Genomic DNA, 20633 nt, shown 5'->3' with positions numbered 1-20633 from the left:
TGAGTCAAGGCCCTGTCCCACTTTCCCGAGTTACTCACAAACTCTCCTGAGTTTTCCCCTTGATTCAAACTTGGAGAATTACGGTAATAGCCGTTCGTAGGTACTCTGGCCTTTTTTTAACTCGTGGACATTTTTCAACATGTTGAAAAAACATCCCGACTTACCTGATGCCCCGAGTTCCTACGGCTGGCATTATGAGCCGCTACAAAACATCTACGGACTCGCTACCGACATTCCCCGAGTTCGAATCAAGGGGAAAACTCGGGAGAGTCCGTGAGTAACTCGGGAAAGTGGGAGAGGGCCTTAACTTGCCTTCCGAGTCCTCAAGGCCATTCCAATTTTGATGAGGCAGAGATCAGGAATGAGATTGTTTTCTGTTTACCAGCATACTTCCAAAATGTGACAATGTCCTATGCATAATCTTAAATATTAATGACACCATGAGGATATCCTGGTTGCTGTGTACCATTTATCAAGACACACTGCAGCAATTTATTAAAGGGCCTGTCCCACTTGGCGATTTTGCCGGCGTCAGATCAGTGTCGCCAAAAGATTTTGAACATTTCAAACTCCAGCAGTGACAAAAAAGTGGTGGCGACACTTGAAAAAATACCGCGCGCGCCATACGTCATCACACTGCGTCATACGTCGTCACGCCGCGTATTTTTCGGTGACATGATACGTCAGTCAATTATGCCGCAGTTGCTGAAAAAATCGGCAAGTGGGACAGGCCCTTAAGCTTTTTCAACACCTCTTAATCCATGGCCGTTCCCGCCTGGAATAACACAGGGATCTGATATAAGGTAAAGGTGCCCTCTTCAAATCTAAACACCTCTAAACCCCTCTAACCCCAGTTCATTGGCTATATTTAAGAGGGTTAGATGTGGCCCTTGTGGCTAAGGGGATCAGGGGGTATGGAGAGAAGGCAGGTACGGGATACTGAGTGGGATCAGCCATGATCATATTGAATGGCGGTGCAGGCTCGAAGGGCCGAATGACCTACTCCTGCACCTATTTTCTATGTTAACTCCCCGCTAAACCCCTCTAAATTTGTCTAAACCCCTCTGAACACTTCCAAACCCCTCCAACTCTCTGAACCCACTAAAACCTTCCAAACCCACCTGAACCCTACTAAACGCTTATAATCCCCTCTAAACCCATCTAGACCCTTCTATACCCATCTAAACCCCTCGAAACACCTCTAAACCCATCTAGACCCATCTGAACCGCTCTGAACCACTGAAAGCCTCTGAACCCCTCTAATCCACTATAAACCCCCTGTAAACCCCTCTGAACCCATCTACTCCCCTCTAAATCCATCTAAACTCCACTGAACAATTTCAAACCCCCTCTAAACCTCCCTCCCCCCCCCCCCACTAAATCCCTCTAAACCACTCTGAACGCCTCTGAATCCCTCTAAACCACTGTAAACCCCTCTGAACCCATCTACACTAAACCCATTTAAACCCCTCTGAACAATTCAAACCCCCTCTAAATCCCTCTAAACTCCCTAACCCCCTCTAAATCTACACCCCTCTAAACACCCCGAGACCCTTCTAAACCCCTCAAACGTCCAGACTAAGAATAGCTTCGCATAGGAAGGAGTTGCAGATGCTGCTTTCAACCGAAGATAGACACAAAATGCTGGAGTAACCCAGCGTGACAGACAGCATCTGTGGAGAAGAGGGTCTCGAAAAGGAAGTGTGCGAGTCCGCACTGACCATCGATCCCCACACATTAACGATGTCCTACACACACTGGGGACAATTTACATTTAAACCTGTATATCTACAGACCTGCGCGTCCTTGGAGTTTGGAGGAAACCGAAGATGTCGGAGAAAATCCACGCGGTCAGGGAGAGAACGTACAAACTCCATATAGACAGCACCCTTAGTTGGGATTGAACCCGCGTCTCTGGCGCTGTAAGGCAGCAACTCTATCGCTGTGCCATCGTGCTGGATAGCTTGAGCTCAGAAACGCAGATATAACATGTGTGGTCACAAAAAGCTGGAGTGTCAGCGGGGCAGGCAGCATCTCTGGAGAAATCCACACGGTCACGGGGAGTTTTCTCGTACAAACCGTGGTCGGAATCGAGCCCGGGTCTGTGGCAGCAACTCTACCGCTGCGCCGCTGTTTACTGGCGCCCTCCCCTCATTTCCCATTTAATGTTGCGCTCCCCTAATCAAAGATCCTATAGCAGATCTTTGCCCCTAATTCCCCATTTACTGGCTCGCTCTTTTCGCACCAGGCTCGCAGCTTGTGCGCCCGGCTCGTAGTTTGCGGGCGAGGTTTTGCAGCAGGCTCGTACTTTTCACACCAGGCTCGCACATTTAGTACCAGGCTCGCACTTATCGCACCAGCTCGCACTGTTTCGGACCAGGCTGGCATTTTTCGCTGGCGGCGCGTACTTCTCGCACCTTTGGTGCCACGCTCGCACTTTTCGCAGCAGGCTCGCACTTTTTTGCGAGCGTGTGAAAAGAGCGCCTCAGTAATTTGAGAGGAGAGGGAACTAATAAATGGGGAATTAGGGGGGCGCAACATTAAATGGGGATTTAGGGGATGGCACCAGTAAATGGGGATTTAGGGGAGGGCACCAGTAAATGGGGATTTAGGGGAGGGCACCAGTAAATGGGGATTTAGGGGATGGCACCAGTAAATGGGGATTTAGGGGAGGGCACCAGTAAATGGGGATTTAGGGGATTAAGGGAGGGCACCAGTAAATGGGGATTTAGGGGAGGGCACCAGTAAATGGGGATTTAGGGGAGGGCACCAGTAAACATTGGCGCAGCGGTAGAGTTGCTGCCTCACAGATTCCGACCACGGCCGCCGTCTCCCCGTGACCGCGTGGATTTCTCCAGAGATGCTGCCTGCCCCGCCGTTACTCCAGCTTTTTGTGACCACATATGTTATATCTGCGTTTCGGAGAGTTTTGGAGGTGTTTAGAGGGGGTTTGGGGGCTTTGGATGTGTTTAGAGGGGGTTAGAGGGCTTTAGAGCGGCTTTGAGGTTTAGACATGTTTAGAGTGGTTTAGATGGCTTTAGAGGGGTTTAGTGTTTTGAGTGGTTTAGCGGGTTTAGATAGGTTTACAGGTGTTTACACGGGTTTAGAGGGGTCAGAGGGATTTAGAGGGGAGTAGGAGGCAACCGTGGCTGACAAGAGAATTTAGGGATAGAATAAAACTAAAAGAAAAGATGTATAACAGCAAAAAGTAGCCGGAAGCCAGAGGATTGGGAAACTTTCATAGGACAACAGAAGGAAACAAATCGGGCAATACGGCTAAAAAGATGAAGTACGAATGGAAGGTAGACAAAAATGCTAGAGAAACTCAGCGGGTGCAGCAGCATCTATGGAGCAAAGGAAATAGGTGACGTTTGGGGCTGAAACCCTTCTTCAGACTGTACGAATGGAAGCTGGCCAAGAATATAAAGAAGAACAGTAAAAACTTCTTTAGATATGTTAAGGGAAAAAGTGTAGCAACGTCAAATGTGGGTCCCTTGAAGGCAGACACAGGTGAAATTATTATGGGTAACAAGGAAATGGCCGAAGGTTTGAACAGGTACTGCGGATCTGTCTTCACTAAGGAAGAGACAAACAATCTCCCAAATGTACTGGAGGACAGAGGATCTATAAGGGGATAGAGGAACTGAAATAAATTTTCATTAGTCGAGAAATAGTATTGGGTAGCCTAATGGGACTGAAGGATGATAAATCCCCAGGGCCTGATGGTCTGCATCCCAGGGTCATCAGGGAGGTGGCTCCATAAATAGTGGGCGCATTGGTGATTATTTTCCAGTGTTCTCTCAATTCAAGTGGATTGGAGGATAGCTAACGTTATCCCACTTTTCAAGAAAGGAGCGAGAGAGAAAAGTGTGAATTACAGACCAGTTAGCCTGACTTCAGTGGTGGGAAAAATGCTGGAGTCAATTAGTAAAGAGGTAATAATGGGGCATTTGGATAGCAGTAAAAAGATTAGTCTAGGTCAACATGGATTTATGAAATGGAAATCATGCTTGACAAATCTTCTGGGTTTTTTGGGGGTTGTGACAAGTAAAATGGATGAAGGGGTGCCAGTGGATGTAGTGGATCTAGACTTTCAGAAAACCTTTGATAAGGTCACGCACGGGAGACTGGTGACTAAAATTATAGCACATGATATTGGGTGTAGGGTGTTGACATGGATAGAAAATTGGTTGGCAGACAGGAAGCAAAGAGTAGGAGTGAACAGGTCTTTTTCAGAATGGCAGGCAGTGGCGAGTGGAGTGCTCGGTGTTGGGGCCACAACTGTTTGCCATATAGATTAATGATTTGGAAGAGGGAATGAACAGCACTAGCAAGTTTGTGGATGACACAAAGCTGGGTGGCAGTGTGAACTGTGAAGAGGATGATCGGAGGTTGCAGGGTAACCTGGGCAGGTTGAGTGAGTGGGCAGATGTGTGGCAGATGCAGCATAATATAGATAAATGTGAGGTTATTCACTTTGGCAGCAAAAACAAGGGGGGAGATTATTATCTTAATGGGGTTAGGTTAGGTAAGGGGTAGGTACAGCGAGACCTGGTCATATACCAGTCATTGAAAGTTGCCGTGCAGGTACAGCAGGCAGTGAAGAAAGCTAATGGAACGTTGGCCTTCATAACAAGAGGATTTCAGTATAGGAATAAAGAGGTTCTTCTGTAGTTGTATACGGCTCTGGTGAGACCACATCTGGAGTATTGTGTCCAGTTTTGGTCTCCTAATGTGAGGAAGGAGATCCTTGTGATTGAGGCAGTGCAGCGTAGGTTCACGAGATTGATCCCTGGGATGGCGGGACTGTCATATGAGGAAAGATTGAAAAGACTCGGCTTGTATTCACTGGAGTTTAGAAGGATGAGCGGGAATCTTATAGAAACATAAAATTATAAAATGACTGGACAAGCTAGATGCAGGAAAAATGTTCCCAATATTGGGCGAGTCCAGAACCAGGGGCCACAGTCTTAGAGTCATTTAAGACTGTGAGAAAAAATGTTTTCACCCAGAGAGTTGTGAATTTGTGGAATTCCCTGCCACAGAGGGCAGTGGAGGCCAAATCATTGGATGGATTTAAGAGTTAGACAGAGCTCTTGGGGCTAGTGAAATCAAGGGATATGGGGAGAAGGCAGGCATGGGTTATTGATTGGGGACGATCAACCATGATCACAATGAATGGCGATGCTGGCTCGAAGGGCCAAATGACCTACTCCTGCACTTTTTTTCTGTTTCTATGTAGAGGGGTTTAGATAGGTTTAGCCGGGTTTAGAGGGGTTTGGAGCAGTTTTGTGTGGATTAGAGGGCGTTAGATGGGTTTAGAGGGGTTTAGAGGTGGCTTGAGGAGCATTACCTGCTTTTGGTCCATATCCCTCCAAACCTGTCCTAACAGTTGAACTGTTTCTTAAATGTTGGGATGGTCCCTGCCTCACCTACCTCCTCTGGCAGCTGTACGCCCACCACCCTTTGTGTGGAAAACGTTACCTCTTAAAAAGTTACCTCTTAAAAATATTTCCAGCTAAAAACATTGAAATCATACATCTACTTAATAGAAGAATTTGGTTCCTTTTCAGGATATAGAATAAACTGGAACAAAAGCGAAATTATGACGATAAAACCTCAAGAGCCGACACACCTTTTAAATTTCGCCTTTAGAATTGAAACAGAAAATTTGTGATATCTGGGTATCCAAATTAGCAGAAAATATAAATCTTTATTTAATGCAAACTATATGCCCTTAACTAAATTAAATGCGTTGATTAAATTTTGGAAAACACTTCCGATGTCTTAGGCAGAATAAATGCTATAAAAATGATTTTTCTCCCACAAATTTTGTATTTATTTCAATCAATACCAATATACTTACTTAAAAAATTCTTTAAAAAACTCGACTCTGATATCACAAATTTCATATGGGACTATAAATCACATAGAATTCAAAGAAGACACCTGTGCAAACCTAAAGAATTCGGTGGGACACTCCCCAATTTTTTGTACTATTATTGGGCAGTGAATATCAAAAATGTAATTCACTGGTTGGATACGTCTGCCTAACAAGTAGACTGGATAATAATGGAGAAAGAGGATTGTTCTCCTTTTAATATAGGAGCGATCCTTCTCTCCCTGATAAAACTGAATAATATAATATACAAGAAAAATCCAATTATTCATAGTACAATACGAATTTGGAAACAAATAAAATTAACTCTCAAATTAAGAAATCTATTGCTTCTCTCTCCAATAGTTAATAATCCATCGTTTAAACCATCTATTATTGATAAAACGTTTACCCATTGGGAAAGAATAGGAATTAAAATGTTTGGAGACATGTATGAAATGGGAAACCTTTTATCATTTCAACAATTACAATTAAAATACAACCTGAAAAGTAATCAATATTTTAAATACCTTCAAATCCGAGATTACTTGAAAAAATATACACGAATATCACTTTGACCTCAGATCTATTAGATGAAGGAATGAACAGAAAGGTGGAATCAATTAATTTAATATCATAGAAACATAGAAAATAGGTGCAGGAGTAGGCCATTCGGCCCTTCGAGCCTGCACCGACATTCAATATGATCATGGCTGATCATCCAACTCAGTATCCTGTACCTGCCTTCTCTCCATACCCCCTGATCCCTTTAGCCACAAGGGCCACATCTAACTCCCTCTTATATATAGCCAATGAACTAGCCTCAACTACCTTCTGTGGCAGAGAATTCCAGAGATTCACCACTCTCATATCATATTTGTGTAACATCATTCTAAATATAGAAATACCATCATCAGATGCAATTAGAATGGACTGGGAACAAGAACTAGCTGTAAAAATTTTGAAAGACAGATGGGAAAAATACTTGCTATATGTACATAAATATTCGATTAATGTAAGACATAACTTAATTCAATTTTAAATTTTACTTAGATTATATTACTCGAAAACTAAACAGAATAACATTTTTCCAAATGTTTCTCCCATCTGTGATAAATGCTTATCTCAAAATGCAACTATAGTACACTCCTTTGTCTCTTGCATAAAACTGGGATGAAATTTTTGGAATCTTCACAAAATTATTTAAAATAAAATTGAACCCCAATACAGAACTGATTATTTTCGGAACAATGGAAGACGGCTGGCTGTAAGCTGACTTCGTTCCAAAAGTGCCTCCTCAATTATAACGGCAAAAAAAAACGTATACTTAAATTCTGGAAAAATGCACCCACGCCAATGCTCAAAATGTGGATTTCAAATATGTCTGAAATGTTACATCTCGAAGATATGAGATTCGTCCCATCAGGCAAATAAGACCAATTCTTAAAGATTTGGTCTCCCTTTCCCGACTTATTACAAGCATAACCTTAGAAATCAACTGTTTCAGGACCGGGTGTGTAAAAATACGAAGCGAGGCAAGGCAAGGCAAGGCAAGGCAAGTTTATTTGTATAGTACCTTTCAACAACAAGGTAATTCAAAGTGCTTTACATAAAACATTATAAGCATTGGAAAGAAACACATATGAAATGGCATTTAGATGTAAAACGATTATTAGATCATTCAGATAAAATAATTACAAAATTAAAAGCAATCAAATAAAATATTTAAAATAGAATAAAACCAGGAATAGAAGTTACAGTGCAATATAGGTAATTAATAAATTGTATTGTTTACTGAAAGGCAGCGGCAAACAGAAAAATCTTCAGTCTAGATTTAAAAGAGCTGAGAGTTGCAGCAGACCTGCAGTTTTCTGGGAGTTTGTTCCAGATATGTGGTGCATAAAAACTAAATGCTGCCTCTCCATGTTTAGTTCTGACTCTGGGGACACAGAGCAGACCTGTCCCAGATGATCTGAGAGGTCTGGGTGGTTCGTAGCTAAGCAGAAGATCAGAAATGTATTTTGGCCCTAAACCATTCAGTGCTTTGTAAACCAACAGTAGTATTTTGAAATCAATTCTTTGACAGACAGGAAGCCAGTGTAAAGACCTCAGAACTGGAGTAATGTGATCTACTTTTTTGGTCTTAGTGAGGACTCGAGCAGCAGCGTTCTGAATTAACTGCAGCTGTCTGATCGACTTTTTAGGGAGACTTGTAAAGACACTGTTACAGTAGTCGAGCCTGCTGAAGATAAATGCATGGACAAGTTTTTCCAAATCCTGCTGAGACACAAGTCCTTTAATCCTTGATGTATTCTTTAGGTGGTAGTAGGCTGACTTTATGACTGTTTTTATGTGGTTGTTGAAGTTCAGGTCTGAGTCCATGACAACTCCTAAGTTTCTGGCTTGGTTTGTTGTTTTTAGCATTACCATTTGAAGCTGGGTGCTAACTTTTAATCGTTCTTCCTTGGCTCCAAAAACAATTATTTCACTTTTTTCTTTGTTTAATTGGAGAAAATTCTGGTTCATCCAATCGTTGATTTGCTCAAGGTATATCCCTTCTACCGCTCGTCCATCGAGAGCCTGCTGACATACTGCATTACAGCATGGTATGGCAGCTGCACCATGGCAGGCAGGGAGAGGCTTCAGAGGGTAACTAGGACAGCGCAGAGGATCATTGGCTGCCCCTCTCCCCTCCCTGATGGACATCTACACCTCCCGCTGCCTTAGCAGGGCAAAGAAGATCATCAAAGACAGCTCCCATCCTGCGTTTGGACTGTTCGACCTGCTGCTCTCTGGAAGGCGCTATAGGTGCATCAAATCCAGGACAAATAGACTCAGGAATAGTTGCTTTCCGAGAATTATAACTACTATTAATTCTAATTCACACATGCACTGACTTCACTGTCCAACACGGACTTCCATCTGTATAGATGTATATATGTATGTAGCGCCGCAGAAATTGTGCACCTACCCACTCCCCCCCCCCCCATCCCCCCTCCCCCCCCCCCCTTCTTCCTTTGTTTTTTTGTTTTTTTTTCTGTTTCTTGTTTTTTGTGTAAAATTTTTTGTATGCACTTGGTATGAGCAGCTTTTCGTTTCACTGTACATGTATAGTGACAATAAATGGCATATCATTATCATATCATATCATTTTTTTCTTCTCTATCTCTTTTTTTTTGTTCCATCTCTCCCTTTTGTTTTTTCTCTCGGGCTTTACATCTTTAGGAGCTCTTTCTCTCTATTCTTTCATGAACTATCAATATCACTACTTTATTTAACCTTTCTCTTTCTCTCTTTTTCTTGCTTTTGTTACTTTTATTACTACTAAATTAAAAACAAGAAGTGGTACATGAAATGTATTATGTTATTCATGCTTTATATTATTGTACATTGCTTCTAATAAAAATATTTTTTTAAAAAAAGAAATCATACATGATGTGAGCGGGGAACTGAGGCCAGTTGTCCGTGATGCCTGAATCCCAATGCTCAGCGCTTCGTGTTTCGGAGTTGCCTAATGTTATTGATTTGTAATTAGTTGACAAAACCTTAATTTATTAATCCAGAATATCCAGAGGGATGGGATAAGTGTAATATTAAAATGACATGCAAGGTGTCAGGCTGTCTGTCACAACATACAGCCCCGATAACCCATTATGTCCTTCAGTTATGGAATTCAGACCCCTGCGAGGGGAACACATAGGGACTGACGACATAGAGTCACTGTGGGTTAAGTTGAGGAATTGCAAAGGCAAGAAGACACTAATTGGTGTTATCTACAGACCCCGAAATAGTAGCCCGGATGTAGGGTGTAAGTTGCAGCAGGAGTTAAAACTGGCATGTAACAAAGGTAATGCCACTGTGGTGATGGGGGATTTCAATATGCAGGTAGACTGGGAAAATCAGGTTGGTTCAGGACTCCAAGAAAGAGAGTTTGTAGAATGCCTCCGAGATGGATTCTTTTGTAAGGAGCCGACCAGAGAAAAGGCAATTCTGGATTTAGTGTTGTCCAATGAACCAGATATATTAAGAGAACTAGAGGAAAAGGAACCGCTTGGAGGTAGTGATCATAATATGGTTTGTTTTAATCTGCAATTTGAGAAGGAGAAGGTTAAATCGGAAGTGTCAGTGATGCAGTTGAACAAAGGGGACTATGAAGGCGTGAGGGAGGAGCAGGCCAAGGTAGACTGGAAAGGGATCCTAGCAGGAATAACAGTGGAACAGCAATGGCAGGAATTTCATGGGTATAATCCGGAAGACGCAGGATCATTTCATTCCAAAAAGGAAGAAAGGTTCTGAGGGGTGTAGGAGCCAACTGCGGCTGACAAGAGAAGTTAGGGATAGAATGAAACTAAAGGAAAAGATGTATAACACAGCAAAGAGTAGCCGGAAACCAGAGGATTGGCAAACTTTCATAGGACAACAGAAGGAAACAAAACGGGCATTACAGGCTGAAAAGATGACGTTTGAGGGGAAGCTGGACAGGAATATAAAGAAGGACAGTGAAAGCTTCTTTAGATATGTTATGGGAAAAATAATAGCAAAGTCAAATGTGGGTCCCTTGAAGGCAGACACGGGTGAAATTATTATGGGGAACAAGGAAATTGCAGAAGAGTTTAAAAGGTTCTTCGGATCTGTCTTCACTAAGGAAGACACAAACAATCTCCCAGAAGTACTGTAAGACAGAGGATTTAAGGGGGTAGAGGAACTGAAAGAAATTTTCATTAGGTGAGAAATAGTATTGGGTAGGCTAATGGGACTGAAGGATGATAATTCCCAGGGTCCTTATGGAGGTGGCTCTAGAAATAGTGGACGCCTTGGTGATCTTTTTCCAATGTTCAACAGATTCAGGATCAGTTCCAGCGGACTGCAGGATAGCTAATGTTATCCCACTCTTCAAGAAAGGAACGAGAGAGAAAATGGGGAATTACAGACCAGTTAGCCTGACTTCAGTGGTGGGAAAGATCATGTTTGACTAATCTTCTGGATTTTTTTGAGGATGTGACAAGTAAAATGGATGAAGGGGAGCCAGTGGATGTAGTGTATCTAGACTTTCATAAGCATTTGATAAGGTCCCGCACGGGAGATTGGTGACTAAAATTAGAACACATGGTATTGGGGGTAGGGTGTTGGCAGACAGGAAGCAAAGAGTAGGAGTGAACGGGTCCTTTTCAGAATGGCAGGCAGTGGCGAGTAGAGTGCTGCAAGGCTCGGTGTTGGGGCCGCAACTGTTTACCATATATATTAATGATTTGGAAGAGGGAATTAGGAGCAACACTGGCATATTTGCGGATGACACAAAACTGGGTGGCAGTGTGAACTGTGAAGAGGATGTTAGGAGGTTGCAGGGTGTGGGCAGATGCGTGGCAGATGCAGTATAATATAGATAAATGTGAGGTTATCCACTTTGATGGCAAAAACAAGGGGGCAGATTATTATCGCAATGGGGTTAGGTTAGGCATGGGGGAGGTACAGCGAGACATGGGTGTCTTTGTACACTGGTCACTGAAAGTTGGCATGCAGGTACAGCAGGCAGTGAAGAAAGCTAATGGAATGTTGGCCTTCATAACAAGAGTTCAGTATAGGAGTAAAGAGGTTCTTCTGCAGTTGTATAGGGCTCTGGTAAGACCACATCTGGAGTATTGTGTACAGTTTTGTTCTCCTAATTTGTGGAAGGACATCCTTGTGATTGAGGCAGTGCAGCATAGGTTTACGAGATTGATCCCTGGGATGGCGGGGCTGTCATGTGAGGAAACACTCAGCTTGCAGATAATTCTCAATGTGGAAAGGGTGCTCAATGGGGACTAGGGCTCTGGCACAAATTATTTACTAGAGTGAACACCCACAGAAACATAGTGAATACGGGGAACAAGGCAAATGGTTTAAAAACAGGACCTCGGGGGGGGGGGGGGGGGGAGGGATTGTAATCTCCAGATTGCTCATGGTGCTACATGATGCTGAGGGCAAGAACAAGAAGGGAAGGCAGGTGAAGGCCTGGCTGCGGAGTTGGTGGAGGCTGCAACTACTCAGATTTTGGGACCGCTGAGATCCTTGTTGGAGCCGAGGTGACCTGTACAAGAAGGCAGACCAAAATGCTGGAGAAACTCAGCGGGTGAGGCAGCCTCTATGAAGGGAAGGAATAGGTGATGCAGGGCTGCCAACTCTCACGCATTGAGCGTGAGAATCACGCATTTGGCCAAATTTTTTTTTTTTAATGTTTTATTCTCTTTTTTCTATTTTCTTTTTCTCAACTTTCTTCACTCATTCGTCTTTTTTCTTTTTCTTCACACACTATATATCGCACGTCTTTCTATCCTTTACTATCTAATTTTTTTTGTTTATTCTAATCTTTCTTTAATATAACAAAAAAAAAAGAAGCTGTAGAAAATATATATTAGGCACTTTGGTGCCATATGATTGTACTTACTTCTAATAAAATAAAATATTAAAAAAAAAAAAAAGAAAATTACCAGAGGCAAAATTTATAAACATTTTATTCTTTAACAAGAATTAACAGAATTATGAATCTAACCTTATATCACACGAAAAAGCTGTTCCCCCGCAACGTTGATTACCCTGCGAGTCGGGTCGGGTAGGTTCCGGTTAATACAAAATCAACTCAAACACAGCCTATGAACCATTTTAAAAGAAATGATTTAAAAAACATTAAAAAAGACAATTACCAGAGTCAAATTTTATTCTTGACAAGAATTAACAGGTGTGAACAGAATTACACCAAAGATCCTATACCTCTGCTATAAGATCTTTGGATTACACTGTGAGTCGGGTTGGGTCGGGTAGGTTCCGGTTACTAAAATGGGCGGGGAAAAACGCAGGAGTAGCCCATCTTGCTATAGGATCTTTGGCCATGATCATATTGATGGCAGTGCTGGCTCGAAGGGCCGAATGGGCTATTGATGCACCTACTTTTTATGTTTCTATGCTTGAGTATATGACAATAAAGATCGACCACTTGATTTTCTACTTTAAAATTTTTTTTATTTATTAGAAGCACGTGTACAAAAATATAACCAGCGACATATGACATAATACAGGTTTTGTACAGCTTCAATTTTGATTTTAGCTAGTTGAGAGAAAAGAAGAAAGAAAAAGCAAGTGGAAAAGTGGAATGTGCAAGGATAGAACCCCTAGACTACCAAAGTGGTGTAGCCAAAGAGTGAGTAAGTAAATGAAATAAGGAAGATGTAGAGAAATAAAAAGACGAAAACAGAAAGAAAAACAAAAGGTGGTGCCTCGCAAAACCTGCCTCGCATCCCTCCCCAACCCGTAATTAGATTTAACTCCATAATTGTGTTGCACCATACTACCTTTGTAATAAATCAATGAATGGTGTCTATGTCTTCGAAAAATGCTGATTTTTCTGCTGACAGTCTAATATTTTCAAGATGTAGCGTTTCAGAGATGTTTGTAATCCACATTTTAAGAGTAGGGACAGATGTGTTTCCAAAATTTGAGTATTTGTTTTTTCACCGTTATCAGGCCGTTGAGAAAAGTCTTTGAAATATTGAGCTAGAGCAGGCTTCTGACGTTCCTAGAATAATCAATTCCGTGTCGGGGTCCAATTTTGTTTTTAGTGTTTTTGAGAGAATTTCAAAAATTCCTCTCCAAAAATTATGTAATTTTATGCAAGAGGTGAAGGAATGTGTTATAGTTGCTTCTTGAAGGAGACATTTGTCACAAATAGGAGATACATTTGGAAAGATCTTATTCAATTTAGACTTTGAATAGTAGAGTCTATGCAGTATTTTAAATTGAATTAACGTATGTCTAACGTTAATCGAACAATTGTGTATATATAAAAGATTTTCTTCCCATCTGTCCTTTAGAATTTTTAGGCCTAGTTCCTCTTCCCAGTCTCTTCTAATAGCTTCTGACAATGGGATTTCTATATTTAGAAGGGTGTTGTACAAATATGATGTTAAGTTGTTTGACTCTGAGTTTCTATTCATACCTTCGTCTAATATATCTGGTAGCAAAGTTTGGTAGTCTTGGGTATATGTTTTCAGATAGTCTCGAATTTGAAGATCTGAAATATTGATTACCTTTCAGGTGATATTCCGACTGTAATTCTTGAAATGAGAGAAGAGTTCCCATCTCGTAAATATCTCCAAGTTTTTTTATTCCTAATCTTTCCCAATATGTAAACATTATAATCTATAATAGATGGCTTGACCAAAGGGTTATTGGCTATTGTTGAAAGAAGAGATACATTTCTTAGTTTAAAAATTGATTTTTCTTGTCTCCAGATTCAGAGTGCTGTGAATAATCGGGTTTTTATCATATAGTGTGTTCTTCAAATTTGTTGGAGAGAGGAGAATCGGCCTATATTAAAAGGCGAACAATCCTCTCTCTCCATTATTAACCAGTCTACCTGTTGGCCTGAATTATCCAGCCAGTAATTACCTTTTTAATACCTTTATGGGGTTTTGAGGTGTTTAGAGGGGTTTAGCGGGGTTTACATGGGGTTAAGGGGGTTTACTTGTATTGTATTGTATATCTTTATTGTCATTTCCTGAGTATTCACATACCCAGAGGAAACAAAAAAACGTCGCTCAACCAGTATCCATTCAGTGTGCATTAGAAATAAATAGGAATAAAAATACATGTATCATGAACAAATTTAACACTCTACTAAACATTCAACAGGCGTTCTGATCGGCAGCGGCACAACAGTGGCTCTGCTGCAGTGTGTCCAGGTTGGTGGTTGGTGCGCGATACTTTGGCAGGGGGCAAAGTCCGTTTAGCAGTCTTATAGCCTGTGGGAAGAAGCTGAGGAGCATCCTGCTGGTTTTGCAGCTAATGCGCCTGTACCTCTTCCCAGATGGCAGGATGGAGAAAATGTCATGCGATGGGTGGTAGGGGTCTTTGATGATGGAGAAACCTCTACAGGGGTTTAGACGCATTTACAGGGGTTTACAGGCAGTTTAGAGGGGTTTAGATTGGTTTAGAGGAGTTTACAGGGGTTTAGAGAGGCTTCGGGAGGATTGCAGGGGTTTAGAGCTGTTATTAGGGGGTTAGAAAGATTTACAGGGGTTTAGAGGTGTTTTGAGGATTTTGATAGGAGTGCAGGGGGGTTTAGATGGGTTTACAGGTGTTTAGTGACGTTACAGGAGTTAAGAGAGGGTTTTAGAGATGTTTACATGGGTTTTGAGGTGTTTACAGGAGTTCACAGGGATTTAGAGCCGTGTGTAGGGGTTTGGTGGGTGTGGGCAAGTTGCGCCGAAGGGCCTGTTTTGGCACTGTATTACTATATGACCACATTATATCTCCATTATGCATGAATGCTTCAAAATCAAGTGGTCGAGCTTTATTGCCATATACTCAAGCATAGAAACATAGAAAATAGATGCATCAATAGGCCAGCACTTTGAGCCAGCACTGCCATTCAATATGATCATGGTTGTTCATCTAAAATCAGTACCTCTTTCCTGTTTTTCCCCATATCCCTTGATTTTGCTAGCCCCAAGACCTAAATGTCACTCTCTCTTGAAAACATCCAGTGAATTGGCCTCCACTGCCTTCTGTGGCAGAGAATTCCACAGATTCACAACACTCGGCGTAAAGAAAGTTTGTCCTCATGTCAGTCCTAACTGGCCTACCCTTTATTCTTAAACTGTAACTGAACTCCCCCAACATTGGGAACATGTTTCCTGCAGTTAGTGCAAGTGAAATTCTAGCAGTCAAGCAGGATGCTTTCTCCAGCCACCCCCATTTGAAGGCCACTATCTTCCACCGTTTCTACCCAATGGCAAGATGGCTGCGCCTCGAGGCAGCGGCCTCTGCAGTCCGTCTGTCTTTTTTTCTTATTGTCCTGTTAGGTGAACGTCTTGGTTTTAGTTTTTATATTATTATTTAGCTGTGTATATGTGGGGGTGATGGCGGGGGAAATTTTTAATCTCTGCCCCGTACGAGGACCCGACTTTTTCCTTGTCTTGTCTCCGTTGTCGGTGGGCCTAACATCGTGGAGCCGGCGGCCCCCAATCGGAATCGACCTGGGGCTCCAGTCACAGAGCATGCGGACTCGCATGTGGAGCGCTTTTTCGGCGTGCGGCTGCGGGCCCGACATCAGAGCTCGGAGGCTTTGGCTGCAGGCCCTGTGGTCGGTAACATTGGGAGCTTGTGGGTCCCTGGTGGGAGATCGCTTTTCTATGTTTCTATGTTTTCGGAGCTCCCGCTACGGCAAACCGCCCGCCGAATCGGGGGGTTTAAATAGACCCGGAGCAGGGCCTTACATCGCCTGGCGTGGCTTAAACGGCCACGGGACTTACCATCGCCCCCCGGTGGTTCTAACATCAAGAGCCTCGGTCAGATCGATGCAGCAGTTTGACTGCTTGGGCGAAGAATAAGAACAGAGAACAAGGAAGAGGTAAGACTTTTGCCTTCCATCACAGCGAGGAGGTATTTGGGGATTCACAGTGATAGATGTTTGTGTGGAATTGTGTTAATCGTGTGTTTTTTGTTGTTGTTGTTGTTGTTATGACTGCAGAAAACATAACTTCGTGTGAACCTATGTTTAAATGACAATAAACGCCATTCTGAATACTTTCAGCAGCCATTGGTTGTCCTCCAGGATGCACCAAGCCGCAGCCTGATCCATGCCGGTCACGTGGGCGAATTCGGCACAGAGACCCTCACGGCAGCGGTGCAACGCTTCCGACGCCTCCGTCGGCCCGTGATTCTTGCACTAAGGTAGATCCATGGCCGGAGCTGCAGTGAGCGACTTGCCAGCCCGGCAAACACTCGCGAGCCCAGACTTCACATCCGCATCTGTCCCCACCGCTACTTCTGCATCCATACCGCCCTCTGCCCCGGCTCTCCAACACTCGTAGCCCATGCAGTGGATATAAGTTTAGAAATTGTCGTTGATCACGTGAGAAATTTGTGACCATCGTGAGAATTTGGCCAAAAGAGTGATTCTCACGCTCAATGCGTGAGAGCTGGCAGCCCTGCATTGCCTATTCCTTCACTCCATAGATGCTGCCTCACCCGCTGAGTTTCTCCAGCATTTTGGTCTGCATTCTTGTACAGGTCACCTCGGCTCCAACAAGGATCTCAGCGGCCCCAAAATTTGAGTAGTTGCCGCCTCCACCAACTCCGCAGCCAGGCCTTCACCTGTCCTCCCTTCTTGTTCTTGCCCTCAGCAGCATGTAGCACCAGGAACAATCTGAAGATTACCCCTCCACCCCCACCAGGTCCTGTTTTTAAACCATTTGCCTTGTTCCCCCGTGTTCACCATGTTTCTGTGGGTGCTCACCCTACCTACAGTAGATCATTTGTGCCAGAGCCCTAGTCCCCATTGAGCACCCAGTCCCCATTGAGAATGATCTGCAAGACTAGTATTTTCAATCTTTCCCCACATGAGAGTCCAGCTATCCCAGGGATCAATCTCGTGAACCTACACTGCACTGCCTCAATCACAAGGATGTCCTCCCTCAAATTATGAGAACAAAACTGTACACAATACTCCAGATGTGGTCTCACCAGAGCCCTATAAAACTGCAGAAGAACCTCTTTACTCCTATACTGAAATCTTGTTATGAAGGCCAACATTCCATTAACTTTCTTCACTGCCTGTTGTACCTGCACGCCAACTTTCAGTGACTGGTGTACAAGGACACCCAGGTCTCGCTGTACCTCCCCCTTGCCTAGCCTAACCCCATTGAGATAATAATCTGCCCCCTTGTTTTTGCTGCCAAAGTGATAACCTCACATTTATCTATATTATATTGCATCTGCCCACTCACTCAACCTGTCCAGGTCACGCTACAACCTCCTAACATACTCTTCACACTGCCACCCAGCTTTGTGTCATCCGTAAACTTGCTAGTGTTGCTCCTAATTCCCTCTTCCAAATCATTAATGTATATGGTAAACAGTTGTGGCCCCAACACCGAGGCTTGCGGCACTCCACTCGCCACTGCCTGCCATTCTGAAAAGGACCCGTTCCCTCCTACTCTTTGCTTCCGGTCTGCCAACCAATTTTCTATCCCAGTTCTCCGACCAGTTGCACTGTCCCCCTGTTTAATTTTACTGATTGCATGCCCCCTTGTCACCTTCCCCTCAGCCAACATTGATCCCGTCTACTTTTTCCTTTGCATCGCCTGCTTTGTTCACTCATTTTCACACCTAACCTTTCCATCTCTCCGGACACCCCACTCCCCCCCAACTCTCAGTCTGAAGTAGGGCCTCGACCCAAGGCGTCGCCCATTCCTTCTCGCCAGAGATGCTGCCCGTCCCGCTGAGGTACTCCAGCGTTCTGCGTCCGTCCTGTCTCAGCGTGCCGGCCGAAGCATCAGTCTCATTGTCCAGCATTCCGTGACACGAGTTCGCCCAAGGGAATAGTCTCCCGATTTTAATAGCATTACAAATGTGTCCCGTAAGCAAAAACAAACATCCCACTTCTCATCTCATGATTTTTCATCGCAACAGGGATGGTTAGCTACCTTCGCTCCCGACTTGCTCTCATACAAGGACCGTAAATCAAGATTCTCAAACAGAACCACACGTTTATGCGATCAATGGCGTACGTCAATAATCGAACATCCAAAAGCAGACAGAACCACTGTAATGCTTCCTCTTTAGAATGGATTGGGAATGCACAGCAGCAGTGAATTTGCATCCTTTGATTTTATCGTGAGCATATACATATATAATCTACCGCGTAAAAACAGGTGAAATGTTCAAAAATTGAAAGAAAATTCACACAAAAAAAAAAAAAAATCCACCTGGAATCAAAGTAATATAACCATTTAAACACAGCTGGCAAGGTCTGCGCCTTTATAACCCAAGCTGCGGTGAGCAACTTCAGACCAACACCAAGTGAAATTATTAACTGCAGCATTTGGCACAAACAATGTGTGCGCTTTTGTGCAAGCTTTTAACAGAGGGATTGTTCAGGGTGAAAACGTTGCTGCTGAGACCAGTCAGAAAGTGCAAAAAAAAAGCATTTGCTTTGCTCGTTTACAACACCTCACTAACCTCAATGGCTTTTAACGCCACAATTGCCTTCAGTAACTCAATAACAAAACTGCCGGCAAAGAAAAAAAAAACCTTTAAAACGTTTTAAATAAAAATATACGCAAGGAGGAACTGCAGACGCTGGTTTACACCGAAGATAGACACAAAATGCTTGAGATAGAGTAACTCCGCGGGGACAGGCAGCATCTCTGGATGGAAGTAATGGGTGATGTCTTGGGTCGAGACTTTGTTGTTAGCAATGATCTATTCCACATTTCCCCTGATCTCAGTCCCCTTTGATCTCTCGTTTTCACACCTTCCCCTCCCATATCTCTCGTCTCCCTCTCCTATCACTTTCAGTCTGAAGAAGGGTCTCGACCCGAAACGTCGCACATTCCTTCTCTCCAGAGATGCTGCCTGTCCCGCTGAGTTACTCCAGCATTTTGTGTCCATCTTCTTGCAGTAAAAAAATATATATATAGAGGCTTCCAGAATTTCTTCTCTTCTTTGCACCTTTTAAAGAAAAACCTGCAAGAACGAATGTAGGCCCATTTTAAGCCTCTGCATTACAATCCACTGCAAAACAACACAACTGCTTAGTCTTCAAACATCAGACATCAAGCTACTGAAATAGCAAGTTATTCCAATAGTTTTCTTCTGTTTGCTGGCATCCCAAATGCTTTCATATCCAGCTCCCAATATTCATATGGAAGGTAGATTCCATCTCTCCTTACTTCCTGCCAACGCCATTGTTCATCTTACTTCTGCCAGAGTATTTTTTACGCCTTGTTGCACTCTTTTCTGCCACATTCACGTTCGTCACTTCACAGCTTCTGTCACCTGGTTAAAAAAAACAAAATTAATTCAGTGAATTTTTCATGCAAATTTGAGGAAGGACATTCTTGCTATTGAGGGAGTGCAGCGTAGGTTCATTCCCGGGATGGTGGCACTGTTATATGCTCAGATAACGGAGCGGCTGGGCTTGTATACTCTGGAATTTAGAAGGATGAGAGGGTATCTTATTGAAACACTAGATTATTAAGGGTTTGGACACGCTAGAGGCAGGAAACATGTTCCCGATGTTGGGGGAGTCCAGAACCAGGGGCCACAGCTTAAGAATAAGGGGTAGGCCATTTAGAACGGAGATGAGGAAACACTTTTTCACGCAGAGAGTTGCGAGTCTGTGGAATTCTTTGCCAGTTGGACGCCGGTTCTCTGGATGCTTTCAAGTGAGAGCTAGATAGGGTTCTTAAAGATAGCGGAGTCAGGGGATATGGGGAAAAGGCAGGAATGGGGTACTGATTGGGGATGATCAGCCATGATCACATTGAATGACGGTGCTGGCTCAAAGGGCCGAATGGCCTACTCCTGCACCTATTGTCTATTGAATGCAACTATACAAAAAGAGTACTGCTGAGGAATGCAGCATTTACTGTGACATTCACTCTCATTTCAGTTTAGTTTAGAGATGCAGCGCGGAACAAGCCCTTTGGCCCACTGGGTCCGCGTCGACCAGCGATCCCCGCACATTAACACTATCATGCACACACCTACAAACCCGTACTTCTTGGAAGTGTGGGAGGATCTCAGGGAACACCCACGTAGGTCACGGGGAGAATTTTAGTTATTAGTCCTTGTTTATAGTCAGACAGCATGGAAACAGGCCCTTCAGTCCTTGGTCTCAAAGTTTGGTTTAGAAGATGGGTTTCAACCAGAAATGTCACCTATTCATTTTCTCCAGAGATGCTGTCTGGCCTGCTGAGTTACTCCAGCTTTTTGT

The 20633-nt window shown here is 43.4% G+C and overlaps 1 protein-coding gene across 1 annotated transcript in view; it reads right to left on the bottom strand.

Moving 5' to 3' along the window:
• Positions 1-18221: 18221 nt before the first annotated feature.
• ptdss1b (phosphatidylserine synthase 1b) overlaps positions 18222-20633 on the bottom strand; it is a 42041-nt gene continuing 39629 nt past the window's right edge. Inside the window, exon 13 of the mRNA XM_055633713.1 lies at positions 18222-19693. Coding sequence (XP_055489688.1) covers positions 19584-19693 — 110 coding nt within the window. The 3' untranslated portion in view covers positions 18222-19583. The remainder of the gene's footprint in view (positions 19694-20633) is intronic.

This window comes from Leucoraja erinacea, chromosome 4 (assembly GCF_028641065.1).
Source record: "Leucoraja erinacea ecotype New England chromosome 4, Leri_hhj_1, whole genome shotgun sequence".
Taxonomy (NCBI): Eukaryota; Metazoa; Chordata; class Chondrichthyes; order Rajiformes; family Rajidae; genus Leucoraja; species Leucoraja erinaceus.
This window is presented reverse-complemented; position numbering and strand designations above follow the sequence as displayed.